The sequence below is a fragment of the Musa acuminata genome, chromosome BXJ2-8 (genome assembly GCF_036884655.1).
Source record: "Musa acuminata AAA Group cultivar baxijiao chromosome BXJ2-8, Cavendish_Baxijiao_AAA, whole genome shotgun sequence".
Taxonomy (NCBI): domain Eukaryota; kingdom Viridiplantae; phylum Streptophyta; class Magnoliopsida; order Zingiberales; family Musaceae; genus Musa; species Musa acuminata.
The window spans coordinates 8,148,146-8,162,298 of NC_088345.1; the positions used below are offsets into that span (position 1 = coordinate 8,148,146).

General features: G+C 40.6%; 3 protein-coding genes across 3 annotated transcripts; 2 read left to right on the plus strand and 1 right to left on the minus strand.

Annotated features, from left to right (window-relative positions):
• Positions 1-1,483: 1,483 nt before the first annotated feature.
• LOC135619037 (transcription factor UNE10-like) lies at positions 1,484-5,146 on the plus strand. The gene is made up of 6 exons (XM_065120608.1): positions 1,484-1,643; positions 1,730-2,291; positions 2,458-2,568; positions 3,688-3,753; positions 3,847-4,203; positions 4,307-5,146. The coding sequence occupies exons 1-6, from the start codon at positions 1,534-1,536 to the stop codon at positions 4,397-4,399; spliced, it is 1,299 nt and encodes a 432-aa protein (XP_064976680.1). The 5' UTR covers positions 1,484-1,533; the 3' UTR covers positions 4,400-5,146.
• Positions 5,147-6,433: 1,287 nt separating this feature from the next.
• LOC103994250 (zinc finger protein ZAT4-like) lies at positions 6,434-7,999 on the plus strand. The gene has a single exon (XM_065122106.1). The coding sequence runs from the start codon at positions 6,545-6,547 to the stop codon at positions 7,997-7,999; it is 1,455 nt and encodes a 484-aa protein (XP_064978178.1). The 5' UTR covers positions 6,434-6,544.
• Positions 8,000-8,618: 619 nt separating this feature from the next.
• LOC103993288 (acyl-acyl carrier protein thioesterase ATL3, chloroplastic-like) lies at positions 8,619-13,198 on the minus strand. The gene is made up of 5 exons (XM_009413296.3): positions 12,949-13,198; positions 12,128-12,228; positions 9,551-9,660; positions 9,017-9,112; positions 8,619-8,934 (listed from the first exon to the last, which is right to left on the minus strand). Exons 1-5 carry the CDS (start codon positions 13,161-13,163, stop codon positions 8,818-8,820), a joined length of 639 nt encoding a protein of 212 aa, XP_009411571.2. The 5' UTR covers positions 13,164-13,198; the 3' UTR covers positions 8,619-8,817.
• Positions 13,199-14,153: the final 955 nt, after the last annotated feature.

Sequence of the window (14,153 nt, forward strand, 5' to 3'; positions counted from 1 at the left end):
CACTAAATTCAAATTCAAGTAATTAATAATACTATATATATATATATATATATAAACATGTCATATGCATTAACTGCAACAAATATCGACTATTATGATGACAATAATAGTAAAAATATATTTTTAAATCTAATTACTCAATAATACTGCAAATGATTTAAATTTGTTTACATGGATAATTAGTATTTACAAGACATATTGTATCGTTTAACAAACATTCATCTATCATCGTCTTAATGCGGTGGGAGAAACTAATATATTTATAATATGGTCACTAATTCATTTGCCAAAAGGAAGTGATTATTTATTTTATGAAACTTATATATTATATTATATATAATAACTTGTTGTCAAATTCTAAAAAAATCTTTATTTTTTAAAAATTTTAGTTGGCACTCTGACTTTTAAAAAATTTCGTAAGCATATTTTTTAAAAATAATGATATTATCCTTTAGTTATTGTCACCCTTGTCGAACTCATCCCTGCTTTTACAAATCATACTAATTCACGTTGGATCTATCCTTATGTGAGCCACTTATATCGTTCTTACTCATAATATAAGCAGTTGTTAGCTTATTTCCTAATTCCCTTCTTCTTTATCCCATCGGATCTACCTCTACTTTCATAACTATAACCTTCTCCACTTGTATTTTTATTGTTGGTCTCTTATGTTAATGACAAGAATTAACGAGAATTCATAAAGATAAGGATGGATTCAACAAGATAGAAGGGGAGAGAATTAAATCGATAAACATCTACGAAGGTAAAAATAAGTATGATAAGTATTAGTATATGTATCAGATGAGAACGAAGGTGACGATGCATTTGACAGATATAAAGGTCAAATAATTTTTTTATATAGAAATTTTTTTACATTATTTTTTTTTAAAACTTACCTAATTTAACTCTGTTGAAACACAAATTCAACTAATTTCAGGCAATTGGATTTGATTCGGGCGACTAACTACTTAGGTATTTGATTTAAAATCTGATTCAGGTATCTACTTATTTATTTAGATCCATCCGTTGTGATGGTTGACCAAAGGTTCGAGTCAATTAGATCCAATAAAGGAGAGGAGAACCCCATGCGCACTGATTCACAAAAAGATCGAAGGCAAGAAAACACATCCCACGCGCGCCGGACCGCAAGTCCCGAAGCAGGTTTGAAAAGCCGTGCGCATCTCGGCGTTCGCCGGAAGCACCGGGAGAGCCTAACCACGAACCCGAACACACTATTCCCAAATAGAAGCTCAGCCAGCAGGGCCTTCTCTCCCGCGCCTGACATGTGGACACGGTGCCGGCTACGTGCCCACCATCTGTGCCCTGCGTCTGACGTCGAAGCCATATCCTCTCATCGAATCTTACCCAATCACCTTCGCGTCTCCGTAACATCACACTGCCCTTTACTGTGTTGTGATCTGCATGATACAATTGAATCCACTCGTTTGCTTTCTTCCGATCTCTTTATATATGGTTGTGTTTGTGTGTGCTCTCCCCCTCTACAAGCGAGGAGGAGGAGAAGCAGCAGTAGAGATGAGCCAGCGTGTGCCGAGCTGGGACGTTGATGATCCGCCTTTCAACCCTTCCTCATCCAACCTTCCCCTTCATCGTTACCATCCTTCTGGCGCTCCTCTCGGCCGTTTGTGCGCGCTGCTTGCTCTCTTGCTCTTCGTTTTCCTTGATGTCTTCTTCTTCTGTAGGTTCATGTTGTGGGTGTTGTGGAGTTCAGGATGGGCTACGAGGTGGCGGAGCTGGCGTGGGAGAACGGGCAGCTCGCGCTGCACGGCCTCGTCCCGTCTCGAACCGGCGCCAAGCCCGGCGCCGACACGGCCTGTAGCAAGCACCACCTCCACCACCACCCCAGCGGCACCCTGGAGTCGGTGGTGAACCAGGCCACCGGCGCCGCGGCGAGGAGCCCTGTTCTCGAAGGCTGGCTTCGTCGCTCGGCTTCCGTGGCGGTCGACGCGCTCGTCCCGTGCCAGGACGACGTCGCCAGCAACCGGATCGCCGACCCGGACGCGCCGCCCTGCTGTAAGCGCGCGCGGATGGTGGGGGTGTGCTCAAGCCAGGGTAGCGCGGCGGGATCCCTGCCCGGCCGCGTCGACAGTACCACCTTCGTCACGCTAGACACGTGGAGGGAGGACGACGTCGGCCTGACCGCCACTGCCACCACTGCCACGGCCACCGACACCTCCGCCTGGCCGGAGACGGAGAACACGAGTCTGGGGAAGAGGAAGGTGCGGGCCCTGTACGACCACGTATCCATCAGCCACACGAGCTCCCAAACGAAGGTTATTCTCATGCACACATCAACGTATCATAACACCACCACCAAGAAGAAGAAGAACAACAACTACTACTACTTGGATCAAAATCCTTCTTGTTTGCTTTGATTACATGATACCTTCTCACTATTGTCGTCATTGTTTTGGCTCCTCCGGTGGCTGAATCACAAAGCCTGATAGTTTGTCCGATGAAGAGGAGAAGGACAACAAAAGGGAGGTGGGGAAGCCTTCCGGCGCCACCAAAAAGAGCAGAGCCGCCGCCATCCACAACCAGTCCGAACGTGTAAGTACAAAAACAATGATGATTCATTTTCCTTAGTTAACACATGTTCATGATAGCTCAAAAACATTGTAAAATAGGCAATTCTCACTTGAAATCATGAGTTAATTGACGGATCTTTCAAACATCCGGTAAATAAAATACACTTTTACAAGATAAATTGAGGATATGACACGAGAAGCAGTTTCATGTCTTACTTGTCACGTCAATAGTCAAATCAAAAACGAGTTGGCTTTTGGAAACGCAATAATTAGCTTTATATCACTAATAAAGTAGTAGCTTTTCCTATTGTTTCAATAGTAATCTCTAATAAATTTACAGGAGAGTTTATATCATTAATAATTGATTTCAAGAAACTTTAGAAAAATAAAAAAAAATCACTTGGATTCTAGAAATTAGTTTGTGTATTAATAATTACAACCATATGCTTATTGAGAACATGAAATATAATATAATTGACCTTTTCTTTTCCTGAGACTTTCCTTCTTATATGTTTAATTACAGGCTTTTTAGTAAAAACTCCCAGACCTTAAGAAGATTGTGGTGATGATTGAAGCACGGTAGCCAATGCAAGGAAATAGCATCAATGATAAATACTGGTCTTAAAAGATATATATTTGTTCCTATCATTTGCATAAGAGACATGATAATTGTGGGGCTAAAATTTGATCATTTTCACTAGGGTGTCCATCACATCATCATGAGATATTAGCACAAACTCCTACCAAAACATATGTAGAGAGAGAGAGAGAGAGAGAGAGAGAGAGAGAGGGTCATCCTTTGGTTGGAGAACAAGTTAAGAAGTTGCAAGTCTTGGCCATGGAGGATAGAAAGCAGATGCTCATAGAGAGGCAAAATAATACAAGCATTAGACACTACATGTGTGGCTTGCTAATCATGTGGGACATGAAGAAGAAAAGGACTATCTAATGGATGTGATCTCTACCTTCACTTAGCAAAAGGAAATGATTGTTGTCTTTTTGGTGTCTAATAAATAATTAAGGCTTATCATTGTGGGGAGATGCTTCCAATCTTGATAGAGAGAGTCCCCACGCAGTGCAGTATTATTCTTCTTCTTGTCTCCTCCTTTCATGGTGCACTGCTGCTGTTGTTTACTTGCAGAAAAGGAGGGACAGGATCAACCAGCGGATGAAGACTCTACAGAAGCTGGTGCCCAACTCCAGCAAGGTGCAAAGACTCCCTGCATCTGGGAATCGTTCTTCCTTGTCTCCCATGAACAGTTCAGAGACATGATTAGCTTTTGCCTCTTGCATGAGGAAGACCGACAAGGCGTCGATGCTGGACGAGGTGATCGAGTACCTGAAGCAGCTGCAGGCGCAGGTGCAGATGATGAGCAGGATTAGTAGCATGATGGTGGCTGCCATGCCGCAGCTGCAGATGCCAATGGTGGCGCAGCTGCTACCCCACATGGCCCAGTTCCCGCAGCTGCCACATATGGGACTGATGGACTTTGCCTCGATAGGTCGCTCCGTCCCTCCGGTCTTGCCCCTCCTCCACCCATCGGCGTTCCTTCATCTCGCCGCCACCGGGGGCTGGGACGGAATCGGCGACCGGCGGCCCGTCGGTTCCGTCCTCCCCGACCCCTTCTCGGCTCTCCTCGCTTGTCAGATGGCACAGGTACGTGCGTCCCCGGTTCGTCATAGCTGCATGCATGCATGGCAACCCTAATCTCAGCTTCGGCTGACTGACATTATCATGGTCTCCGACTGCATTCTTACAGCAACCAATGAGCTTAGACGAGTACAGCAGAATGGTCACGCTGCTTCAACACTTGTCTCAGAATCAGTCACCGGCTAATCTCAAGTCGTCGTAGGAAGTCTTAGAATTCACTGCTGGAGGTGTGAACGTTTGACCGCGTCGTGTTTGCTCTGCTCAAAGCATGAAATGAAATGATGCACGTCTTTGGAGGTCAGTGGAGTGGGTAGCAGTGATGATAGACTACCAAGATAAGACATCCTTTTCCATGGATCACAGCTCTCTACGACCACATCTCTATATGTTAATGACATCGCCCACGTCTATACTTGCTTTTCCACACTTTTTAGAGCTCCACTTGTGGACAACAGCACGATGAACTCGACTGTTGATGGAAGCAGGGAACAATCCGAGAGAGACAACTCGTTCGTTCTATGGTCCTCAGAGCCGCATCAACTCAATAATGGATCTGAATTGTGTGATGTGGTGGTGACCAATGGATGTTTTTGCTCAGATTAATAGATGAGATTACTTCTCCCAGACGAATCAATTGTGTTCGTGGGATCAGCCACCTGTGAGCTCGAAAATGAGACTGATGGCACGGTGCAATCTCCATTCTCCAATCACTCCAAAGGAAGAAGATGTACGAGTGGTCTTGTCGCCGAAGGAGACTGATGATATAAGAACAAAAGCATTCTTGGATCATATGGTGGGGATAGAGGTTACTCGTCGGTACTGAGGAATGATGAAGTCTTGGCACAGCCTGATGAGGCTGAGGGTGCACTAAATGCAATGATTTAGTCATCGTTTTCCTTGTACTAATCATGTATTCAATGACTACTTTCAAATTCGCATGTTTATCTTATCATTTTTATTCATAATTTTTTTTTTCTCTCACCTTTGGATATTTGTGATAAAAGACTAAAATCTCTATAAAAAATAGAGTATCATTAATCGATTTGAACAAGAACTGTCACGACACGAGTCTGATGAGCCAACTGGCCAATAACTCTATTTTGGTCCTTTCAACCGCGGATTAAAATGCTTAAGCTGAAGTTTACGTAGTACACTCATCATGCCCTTATAAGCTAATCATACACATTCCCCACTTTTGATGTGGGACTAATGGGATATTACAAGAACCAAATCGAGTTAGCACTTTTGATGTGGGACTAATGGGATATTACAAGAACCGAATCGAGTTAGAACTAAAATCGAATCTGCTCGGCGAACCATTGATTCTAAACTAAATCGATTTTACTAATTCCAAACTGAATCTTGAATTTAAGGTTAATCTCTCTCTCTCTCTCTCTCTCTCTCTCTATATATATATATATATATATATATATATATATATATATATATTATTTTTGATTATCTAATTCAATTGCATATAAAGATGAATGTGATTTTGTGTGGAAGCTGTGGAATCTATGTCTCCAAAATAAAATAAAAAATAGAATCTAAATGGTTATTTTGTTGGGACAATAAGAACGTCGCTACTTGTTATATAAATATTTGAACATGATTTATTATCGCCAAATACTCCTAATATTAATTATAAAATTTATTTAATTCCCTATATTTATATAAATTAGTTCTATTTGCACTTCTTGTTTTTGTTTTTGGCTTCATCTAGGAATAACAAGTATCTATAAGTTTCATCATGTCAAGTTACATATATAGTAATTCAAACATGTTTCAATTTTAACTCTAATTATAATTTAGAATCTGATAGATAATTTTTTCAATTTAGTTTAGACTGATTTGATGGACAAATACCTATAAAAATCATTGATTCCAAAAACTTAGTACTTAATATACATCTTTAAAATATAAAACATGATTATCTTATAATAATAATAATAATAATACATTAATTATTAAATATATTTTTAATAGAAACATATAAACGTGGATTAATTTATGGTTGGTTGTTAGGGCTACAATTTAGCTTGCAATGCCCACCGTTCACTGAGCGGGTATATGACCGTTGACCCGGAAACAGGCTTCTTCTCCTTGCACCCACTTGTCACCAACCACTACAACGCAGCTCTACTCCCCTCCCTCCACATCCAACCAACACCTCAGCTACAAACCAGGGAGCAACTTTGTTGCACCACTAGGAAGAAGAGAACTAGAGAGAGAGAGAGAGAGAGGAAGAGGAGAAGCTTAGTCTTGCACCATACAAACCTCTGCTTACCCCGTTCCGCCTTCAACCGCAACCATTACAAAGCCTCCACCCTTCTCTGTTCTTCTTCTGATGGCAATGGTGATGGACCAGCAACAGCCAGAGCAACAGCAGCAGCAGCAGCAGACGTACAGGCACTATTGCCGGATATGCAAGAAGGGGTTTGGCTGCGGGCGCGCCCTCGGGGGCCACATGCGCGCTCACGGGATCGTCGACGACTACGCGGCCGACGCTGAGGATGACCCCTCCGGCTGCAGCGACTGGGATGGCAGGATGAATTCGGCGGCCGCAGGCACCAAGCGGATGTACGCGCTCCGCACCAACCCCGCCCGCCTCAGGAGCTGCCGCGTCTGCGAGAACTGCGGCAAGGAGTTCCTGTCGTGGAAGTCATTCCTCGAGCACGGCAGATGCAGCTCCGAGGAGGAGGAGGAGGAAGACGGCTACGAGTCTGTGCCCGCCTCGTCCAGGTCCGAGGGTGACGTCGATCTCGCGGGGTGGAGTAAGGGCAAGCGATCCAGGCGCGCGAAGGTGGTCGGGATGAGCGAAGAGGAGGACCTCGCCAGCTGCCTGATGATGCTGTCCGCCGCCCGTGTCGAGCCGGCGGCTATCGCCGAGACCGAGGAGTCGTGTGCGTCCGCGAGCAAGGAGGACGACCGGCGGCGGCAAACGGTCGCGGTCGGTGTCACGACGGAGATTCCTCAGGGTCCTGCATTCTTGCCGCCGGCGCAACCGAGCGTTCCCAGGGGGACGTTCGAGTGCAAGGCTTGCAAGAAGGTCTTCAGCTCGCACCAGGCGCTGGGGGGCCACCGGGCCAGCCACAAGAAGGTCAAAGGCTGCTTCGCCGTCAAGCACGACGGCCTCGACGAGGCCCCGCCCGACGACGAGGTGATCACCCACGAGAACGTGGCGGCCGCATCGACCTCGACGGCGATCGTGCCGTTCGATGACCCGGCTCCGCTGGCCATTACGCCGCTCAGAAAGAGGTCGAAGGTGCACGAGTGCTCCATCTGCCACCGCGTGTTCACGTCGGGGCAGGCGTTGGGCGGGCACAAGCGGTGCCACTGGATCACGTCCAGTTCGCCGGACCCCGGCCTAAAGCTCCAACCCTTACCGCACCACGCCAACCTTCCCCACCAGCTGACGCTTAGACCCATGTTCGATGAACCTCTCGATCTCAACCAGCCTGCGCGCGCCGATGAGATCGCTCGAGGGACGAGGGACATCGGGAGTCCATTACGACTCCAAATGCCTACAGCGATCTACTTACAGGCATGGATCGATCGCCGCGACGTCGGCAGAAACAGAGCCTGCGCCACCAGCAGTGACAAGAACGACGATCACAATAACGTCCACGGCAAGGACGACAACAACACCGAGATATCTGGTCTCAACGTGGACGACGAAGTGGACAGCAACGTAAAGAGAGCGAAGCTGAGCGAGCTGAAGAACATCAACATGGGAGAAGACAGCTCCCCTTGGTTGCAGGTGGGGATTGGTTCGTCTGCCAACGAGAGCAGTGAAGCATGAAGAACAGGAGGAGGAGATGCAGAGTGTGTGTTGTAATAGAAGACTGTAATTACAAGAAAACACAAAAAAAAAATCATTCACGTTCAAATATCATGTAACTCTTTTTCTCTTTATTTTCCCTCCCTAATTATCTCATGATTAAGTGCTGGAATCATGTTTTCCTAATAAAGATGAATTCGTGCAGCAGACGGCTGCAAAGTAATTAATATAAGCGAAATCATCTTTGTCTTCACTGTCACTATTTCCTAGTCTCTCTTTCTTTTCTTTGTTTCTCCTACCTTCTACTCTTCCATCTCTCTTGCACAAGGGAAAACATAATTGATATGCTACGAGATTAAAACAAATAAATTATAGTTATTGCAAGTATTCCTTCCAATGGATCAACTCATACAAAATATATTTCATCACAGTTTGGAAAAAACAAAAAAAAGACCAAAGCAATGAACCTTGAAGATTATCGTCAGCATCTAGACTGAAATCTCACCTTCATCATTTACCCTTTGTAAAAAAAAAAACATATATATCTTCAAAACTTATAAGGCACTTTCATATTTCAGCATGTATTGCAAAAATTAAATTACGATGCATAGTAGATGTTAACAATGGACTCCAAGTCTAACAACACACATCCTAGTCATCTTTTAATCACTGGGGTGTCTCTTCCCGAGAAAAAAAGAAGACATTCAAAGGATTTCCTAGCTTCAACAATTTCATCCGCGATAAATGCACATGTCCGTAACAAAAGTATTACAAGCATCGGCAATTGGTTTGCTAATTTTGAATGCAGTGCACGACATGCTAACAACCTTACAGGAATATCACTCTGAATCATCCAAGGAGAACTGCAATAGTTTTGCTGACAACTCACTTGGCACCCGAATAGGACGATAGCTTCCATTGAGACAAACAACTGTTGCAGTTGCTTCCAATACGGGCTGAAGAGACACAAGATGGCAAAGAATTTATAGATGCACATTAACAAATGGTGTCAATCTAAAAAATAAGTTTATTGCATACCTGCAGATCTGGCAGCTTGTAAATGAAGTGTTCCATAATAACTCGAGCAGCCGTGATGCTCACAACCCTCACCTTTAAAACAAATTTATCCTGACTCTGATAATGCAAGAAAACCCAATGAAGACACGAACTTACAATTTGATATAGATCGACAAAATAAACTGTCAGCATGAGTTGGGAGAAAACTACTAAATTCCAGTAACTGTTTTCTTCAAGTGATGCACTTCATAAGCACCATACTTATACAGGGTAGCCACTTGGTTTTCCAAATTGGTACTCAAAAGCCTGTCTGTGCACTTCACTTATTTAACAAATCATCTATCGATCCGGATATCTTGTCAATTAATTAGCAAAATTCCGGGAACACCAACAAATTTTATTTATTTATTTTTTGGGTTCAAAAGGTCAAACGAATTGTTTTTAACATATGAACAAGTAGGATAGAAACCCATGATGCTTCTAGAGAAGAAGCTCTGTGCTTCTTCAAGTTCTTTTAAGCATGCAATAATTTGATGAACCAGAAGCAAGACATACTCTTAATGGTGAAATATACTTCAGCCGCAAGTCAGAAAGTGCAAATGAGTTTCCAGTGCGAGCAACTGCATCCACATTAATCCCGATCTTCTTAAGTAATTCATGACGGCCTAATCGAATTCAAAAGACGGGCAGCATTAAGGAATAAGGAACTGTAGCTTGTAAATCAATAGGGGGAGACATCTCCAATTAAGAAAGAGCAGGTAAAAGTAAAGGACCATAGAATACCAAGGTCCAGGATCATCCAGTTGTATTTTTAAGAAAATATAATGCATATAACATTTTCTCTGCTTGTCAGGATGTCAGATGCATTAAGCTTCACCATAGTTGCCCAATAATTCTATTTCCCACTACCAGAAGAGAAAACTGAAAAGCAAGGTGTTCAAATAATAGCTCCCAAGTCATTTTTGTCATTCCAACTGACATTAGTCATAACTTCTTCCCATAAGAGATATGGAACAGGGAGCTCACCTGAATGCTCAAAATTGACATTTTTGGAAGGTCTTGAACAAAGTACAGCGGAGCTGCAAATTCAATTCAAATTACGGAACATCTTGTTAGTTGGCATTACTTCTTTCTTCCCATCCTTCTTTAGCTTTGTATCCATTCTTCTTGAAATAAATTATCTTCTCCCAGAATCGGCATGCATTTTCCTTTATTCACATTCTTTCTTTATTTTTGTTTCTGATAAATGAAGGATCAGGTCCTTCTTTCTTCTTTCATACACCTTGCCTGTTTCTTTCTTCCACATATTTCTGTTATCCTCAAATTCATGCTCCTTTTTCCACATCTACTTTCTACCAGCAAACACCATCCACATTCATATTCTTGCTGGCTTCTCCAGTGAAATTATCTATTAAAATTTAAATGCATCTAGTAACTAACTTATCCTAAACAACAAATTGATTCCAATGACCGATGAATCTGCCTCATGTGCATAAAATTCCATGCAAGTTTAACCTATGGTATCAAAAATATCAACATAACAAGGTATATCCATTTTAAGCCGATCTAATGTAAAATTGCACATAGAATGCACATGAAGGTATCATTCATGTGGACCATATTAAAATTCAAGTACTACAATATAGAAGTATAATTATCTAGATAGGAGAGGGGGGAAAAACCAGAAATTCACTCCTGAATTGCTACCATATCTAAGGATAAGGAGTGAGACTCATATTGATGGTAGGAAGTGGTTATAACATCTTTTGAAAAATTGTCTAATAGAAGAATGAGAACACAGGATGTAAAGAAGTATCAACCCCTAAAGAAACCAACTCTTTAGACGAACAAATTTTGGTGGTTCAAATGCTCTCTTAGATGTCCATACCAGGTTCTTAATCTAGTTCCTGCATTTGCTTCCTAGAAGAAGCCATATCATATAGAGTTTCTTACCACATTGACTCCTGCATCCACCTGCAGTTTATTTAATTTTTTGTTGGTGATAAAAATAATAAAAAAGAATGATGCACTTGACTTAAATGAAATCACAGCAAGCATCAACTTCTCTCATTCTCTTTTTTTCTTTTTTAACTTCTCTCATTCTCTTTAACAAGATGTTTTCGTGAATGAATCTGGTTGACCACACATCCACAATTCAAAAAATATTGTGTTCTTTTTTTTTAATTCCAAGCAATTGCCTACACAAAAAAAGATGGACATATCTTTAGAGGATACCTTAGCCAATATCATCTCCAGCTTTTCTTTCACATACAAGCCAATAAAAGATAAAAGAAATAGAAACAAAGTTTTGTAAATGTCGACGAGTCCATGAATCAGGCAGTTAATGACATTCACAATCTGACTTTCTCTTTAAATTTTGAGTTGACCAAAGCCCACATGGTAATAATAAATACAGTTGGATTCATACAGATTTCAGTTAGATCCAAAATCTCTTAAAAGACAGACCTGGATAGATTGTCCTTTTCTAATTTTTCAGGCAATACTGAACTCTAACAATTTCATCCAAGGAAAACAGACCATGCAAGCATTTGTATTCTGTTAGAAATTTTGATTAAGGCATAAACCATGTTAATTTTTTTCTAGACATCATATTGCATAATTATGAGGAAATATACAATGGGTCTACTCATGATAGGACACTATCTACACCAAACAACACTGCAAAAGATAATTTTTTATGCTCAACAATACGTAAAAGATAATTCATTTAAAAATAATAATAAGGACTCCTGATATCAATCTTTGAAAAGACTTATCCTAGGAGATAAAGTGTTCCTCTTGTTTCCAGCCAAAAAAGCCCTCCATCACTATGCACAATAAAATGAAAATATTTCAGACATGATTTAATCCCAATTTTTTGTTGGGAATCAACATAGCTTTTACTCCTTTGCCCAAAAAAAAAAAAAGAAAGAAACATAGCTTTTACTCGATTTGATTAGATTACCAAGTTACTAATTCAATTTCAAAATCAAACAGAAGCAGACTATTAATTGAAAAATGCATCATGGGAAAACCATCAAGTTTTATTGAACCATTCAACCACATATAATAAGGCATAAATTGAATCCAATTCTACTAATCATAGTGCATAGATCTTGAAATAAATATTACCATGCTGACAATAGTTTGCATAGACAGCATTATTAACAACTCCAAACTGATCGACTTCATAATCTCTGACGTTAAGCTCAACTTCGAAAAAATTTTGCGTCCTATATTGAGAGGAAGACAATTAGAACAAATTAAGTGGGCAAGAAAGTAAATGACACAGAAAATTGATAAGGAGATAACACCTTCGAAATTCCAGCAAAGTTCCAAATACCTAAAATTTAACCAACAAAAAACTCAAGAAGTAGTTTTCCAACTTGCAAGCAGTGCAATGCACTTACTTCACAGGCAATCTTCCTTATTTAGAGGAAGATGGGAGCTAAATTATCTAAAAGACTCATAAGGAAATGGAAAAAACAAAACAGATCTAAAAATATTATAATTAATTACGATACAGCAGTATCGATGTCAATTACTTCCGTTCCGAAGAATAAAGGTCAAGATCATGGAATCCCGTGAGGGAACCAGAGAAGATAAATTTCCTATAGAAAGGGAATTGAAACAGTAGATTCAGGCAGCGGCACTAAACATTACAAAAGAACACTCGCAAACATAGAACCCACCAAACTAGTAATCTCTTTTGAGCAAGACCCACCAAAAAGGTAATCATCGCGACTACAAGAAATCCTCACTTTCTTTATTCCCTCGGAACAATTTATCTTTTAGCTAGTCAAAACATGTTATCATTTTAATTCCTAAGATAATGTGGGTTCAAGAATGAACCCTTGACGACAATTGTCACGAATTCCATTTCCTTATGCTAACTTTTCCTCAAGTTAAATCAGATCAGAAACAAGAGAGGACAAGCAAGCATCTTAAAGAACCTAATGTCACCGACTGAACCAGGCGCCTCGGTGCTCCTCGCTGCGACGGGGCGGACGCACCGTCCGCCGCAGCGGCGCAGGACGGGCCCTCTGTGAGTTCCGCGCTGCATAAGGTGGATGGAGAGAGCAGCTCTGACAGCGGAGAGGCGAGTGGCGCTCGACGGAGAGAATGGGACGCGGGCGTCATGTACGAGGCTGTGGGAGCGGAGCTGCATCGCCTTTGCTTAGCTAGTAGGGATGCGCCTGTGCGTTGGAATCTGCGTCGGAATGGTTCGAATGTTTGCTGAGATTTATATTTCGAAAGTTAATTATTATTTGACTACTGATATATTTAATATTTATCTAGAAATAAATATATATTTATTTAAATTAAAAAAGTAATAAATAAATAAATATATATTTAATATTACAAAAAATTTCATTTGATCCAGATATATATAATAAATAAATAATAATATAATCATGTAAATAAAATTAAATAATATTTAAGATAAATAAAAAATTACTATATAGAAGATATAAAGGATACTTTGGGAAGAATGTCATCTTGTAATAAAATTTTATTTTATTAAATCGAGATATTTTAATTAAAAAATTATTAGTGTCCTACAAATGCTAAAAAAACTGATAAGACCATAAGATATTTTTTTAGTATTTAAGCATTTTCAATACAATATTTAAATTAAATATAATTAAAAAAAAATCAAACACTAATATTTTGTTTGATATTATGATTTTCTTTAGTTTAATAGTGTCGATCAGAATAATAAGAATCACATGTTATGACCATTATAGGATGACATGATTAAGATATCAGATTAGATTATAAATCAATTTCATCGAGAGTCCTCATATGGATTCAAGTAGCATATTGTAAGATGTTGTTTGGAAATAAAAATTAGATTTTTCTATGTAATCATTATGATCGATTTTAAGATATCTTGTAAGCAATGAATGTGTTTTAGTTAGTATGCGTAAGAATTGGATGGGTTGACCACATTGAAACGTATTGATTGACTTGATCTACTATCTACTGTTGTCATAGTTTTTATTGTCTTGATGCTTCTTCTTCCTCTTTAAAGTGGTGGGGGAAGCCTGCTTCACATTAGCTTACAAGCTAGAATTGCTCCTCGTCCTTCTTTATCTTCATGGTATGGTTGGTGGTTGGAGGATGATTGATCCATTGACAACATCACACTTCCCTT

Coding starts and splice junctions, on each gene's coding strand:
- LOC103994250 (XM_065122106.1), top strand. CDS start 6,545: ATGGCAATGGTGATGGACCAGCAACAGCCAGAGCAACAGCAGCAGCAG.
- LOC135619037 (XM_065120608.1), top strand. CDS start 1,534: ATGAGCCAGCGTGTGCCGAGCTGGGACGTTGATGATCCGCCTTTCAAC. Junction 2,569..3,687: donor TCCACAACCAGTCCGAACGT/GTAAGTACAAAA, acceptor GTTTACTTGCAG/AAAAGGAGGGACAGGATCAA. Junction 3,754..3,846: donor TGGTGCCCAACTCCAGCAAG/GTGCAAAGACTC, acceptor TGCATGAGGAAG/ACCGACAAGGCGTCGATGCT.
- LOC103993288 (XM_009413296.3), bottom strand. CDS start 13,163: ATGCAGCTCCGCTCCCACAGCCTCGTACATGACGCCCGCGTCCCATTC. Junction 9,661..12,127: donor TGCAAACTATTGTCAGCATG/GTAATATTTATT, acceptor GAATTCGATTAG/GCCGTCATGAATTACTTAAG. Junction 8,935..9,016: donor ACAAGCTGCCAGATCTGCAG/GTATGCAATAAA, acceptor GTGTCTCTTCAG/CCCGTATTGGAAGCAACTGC.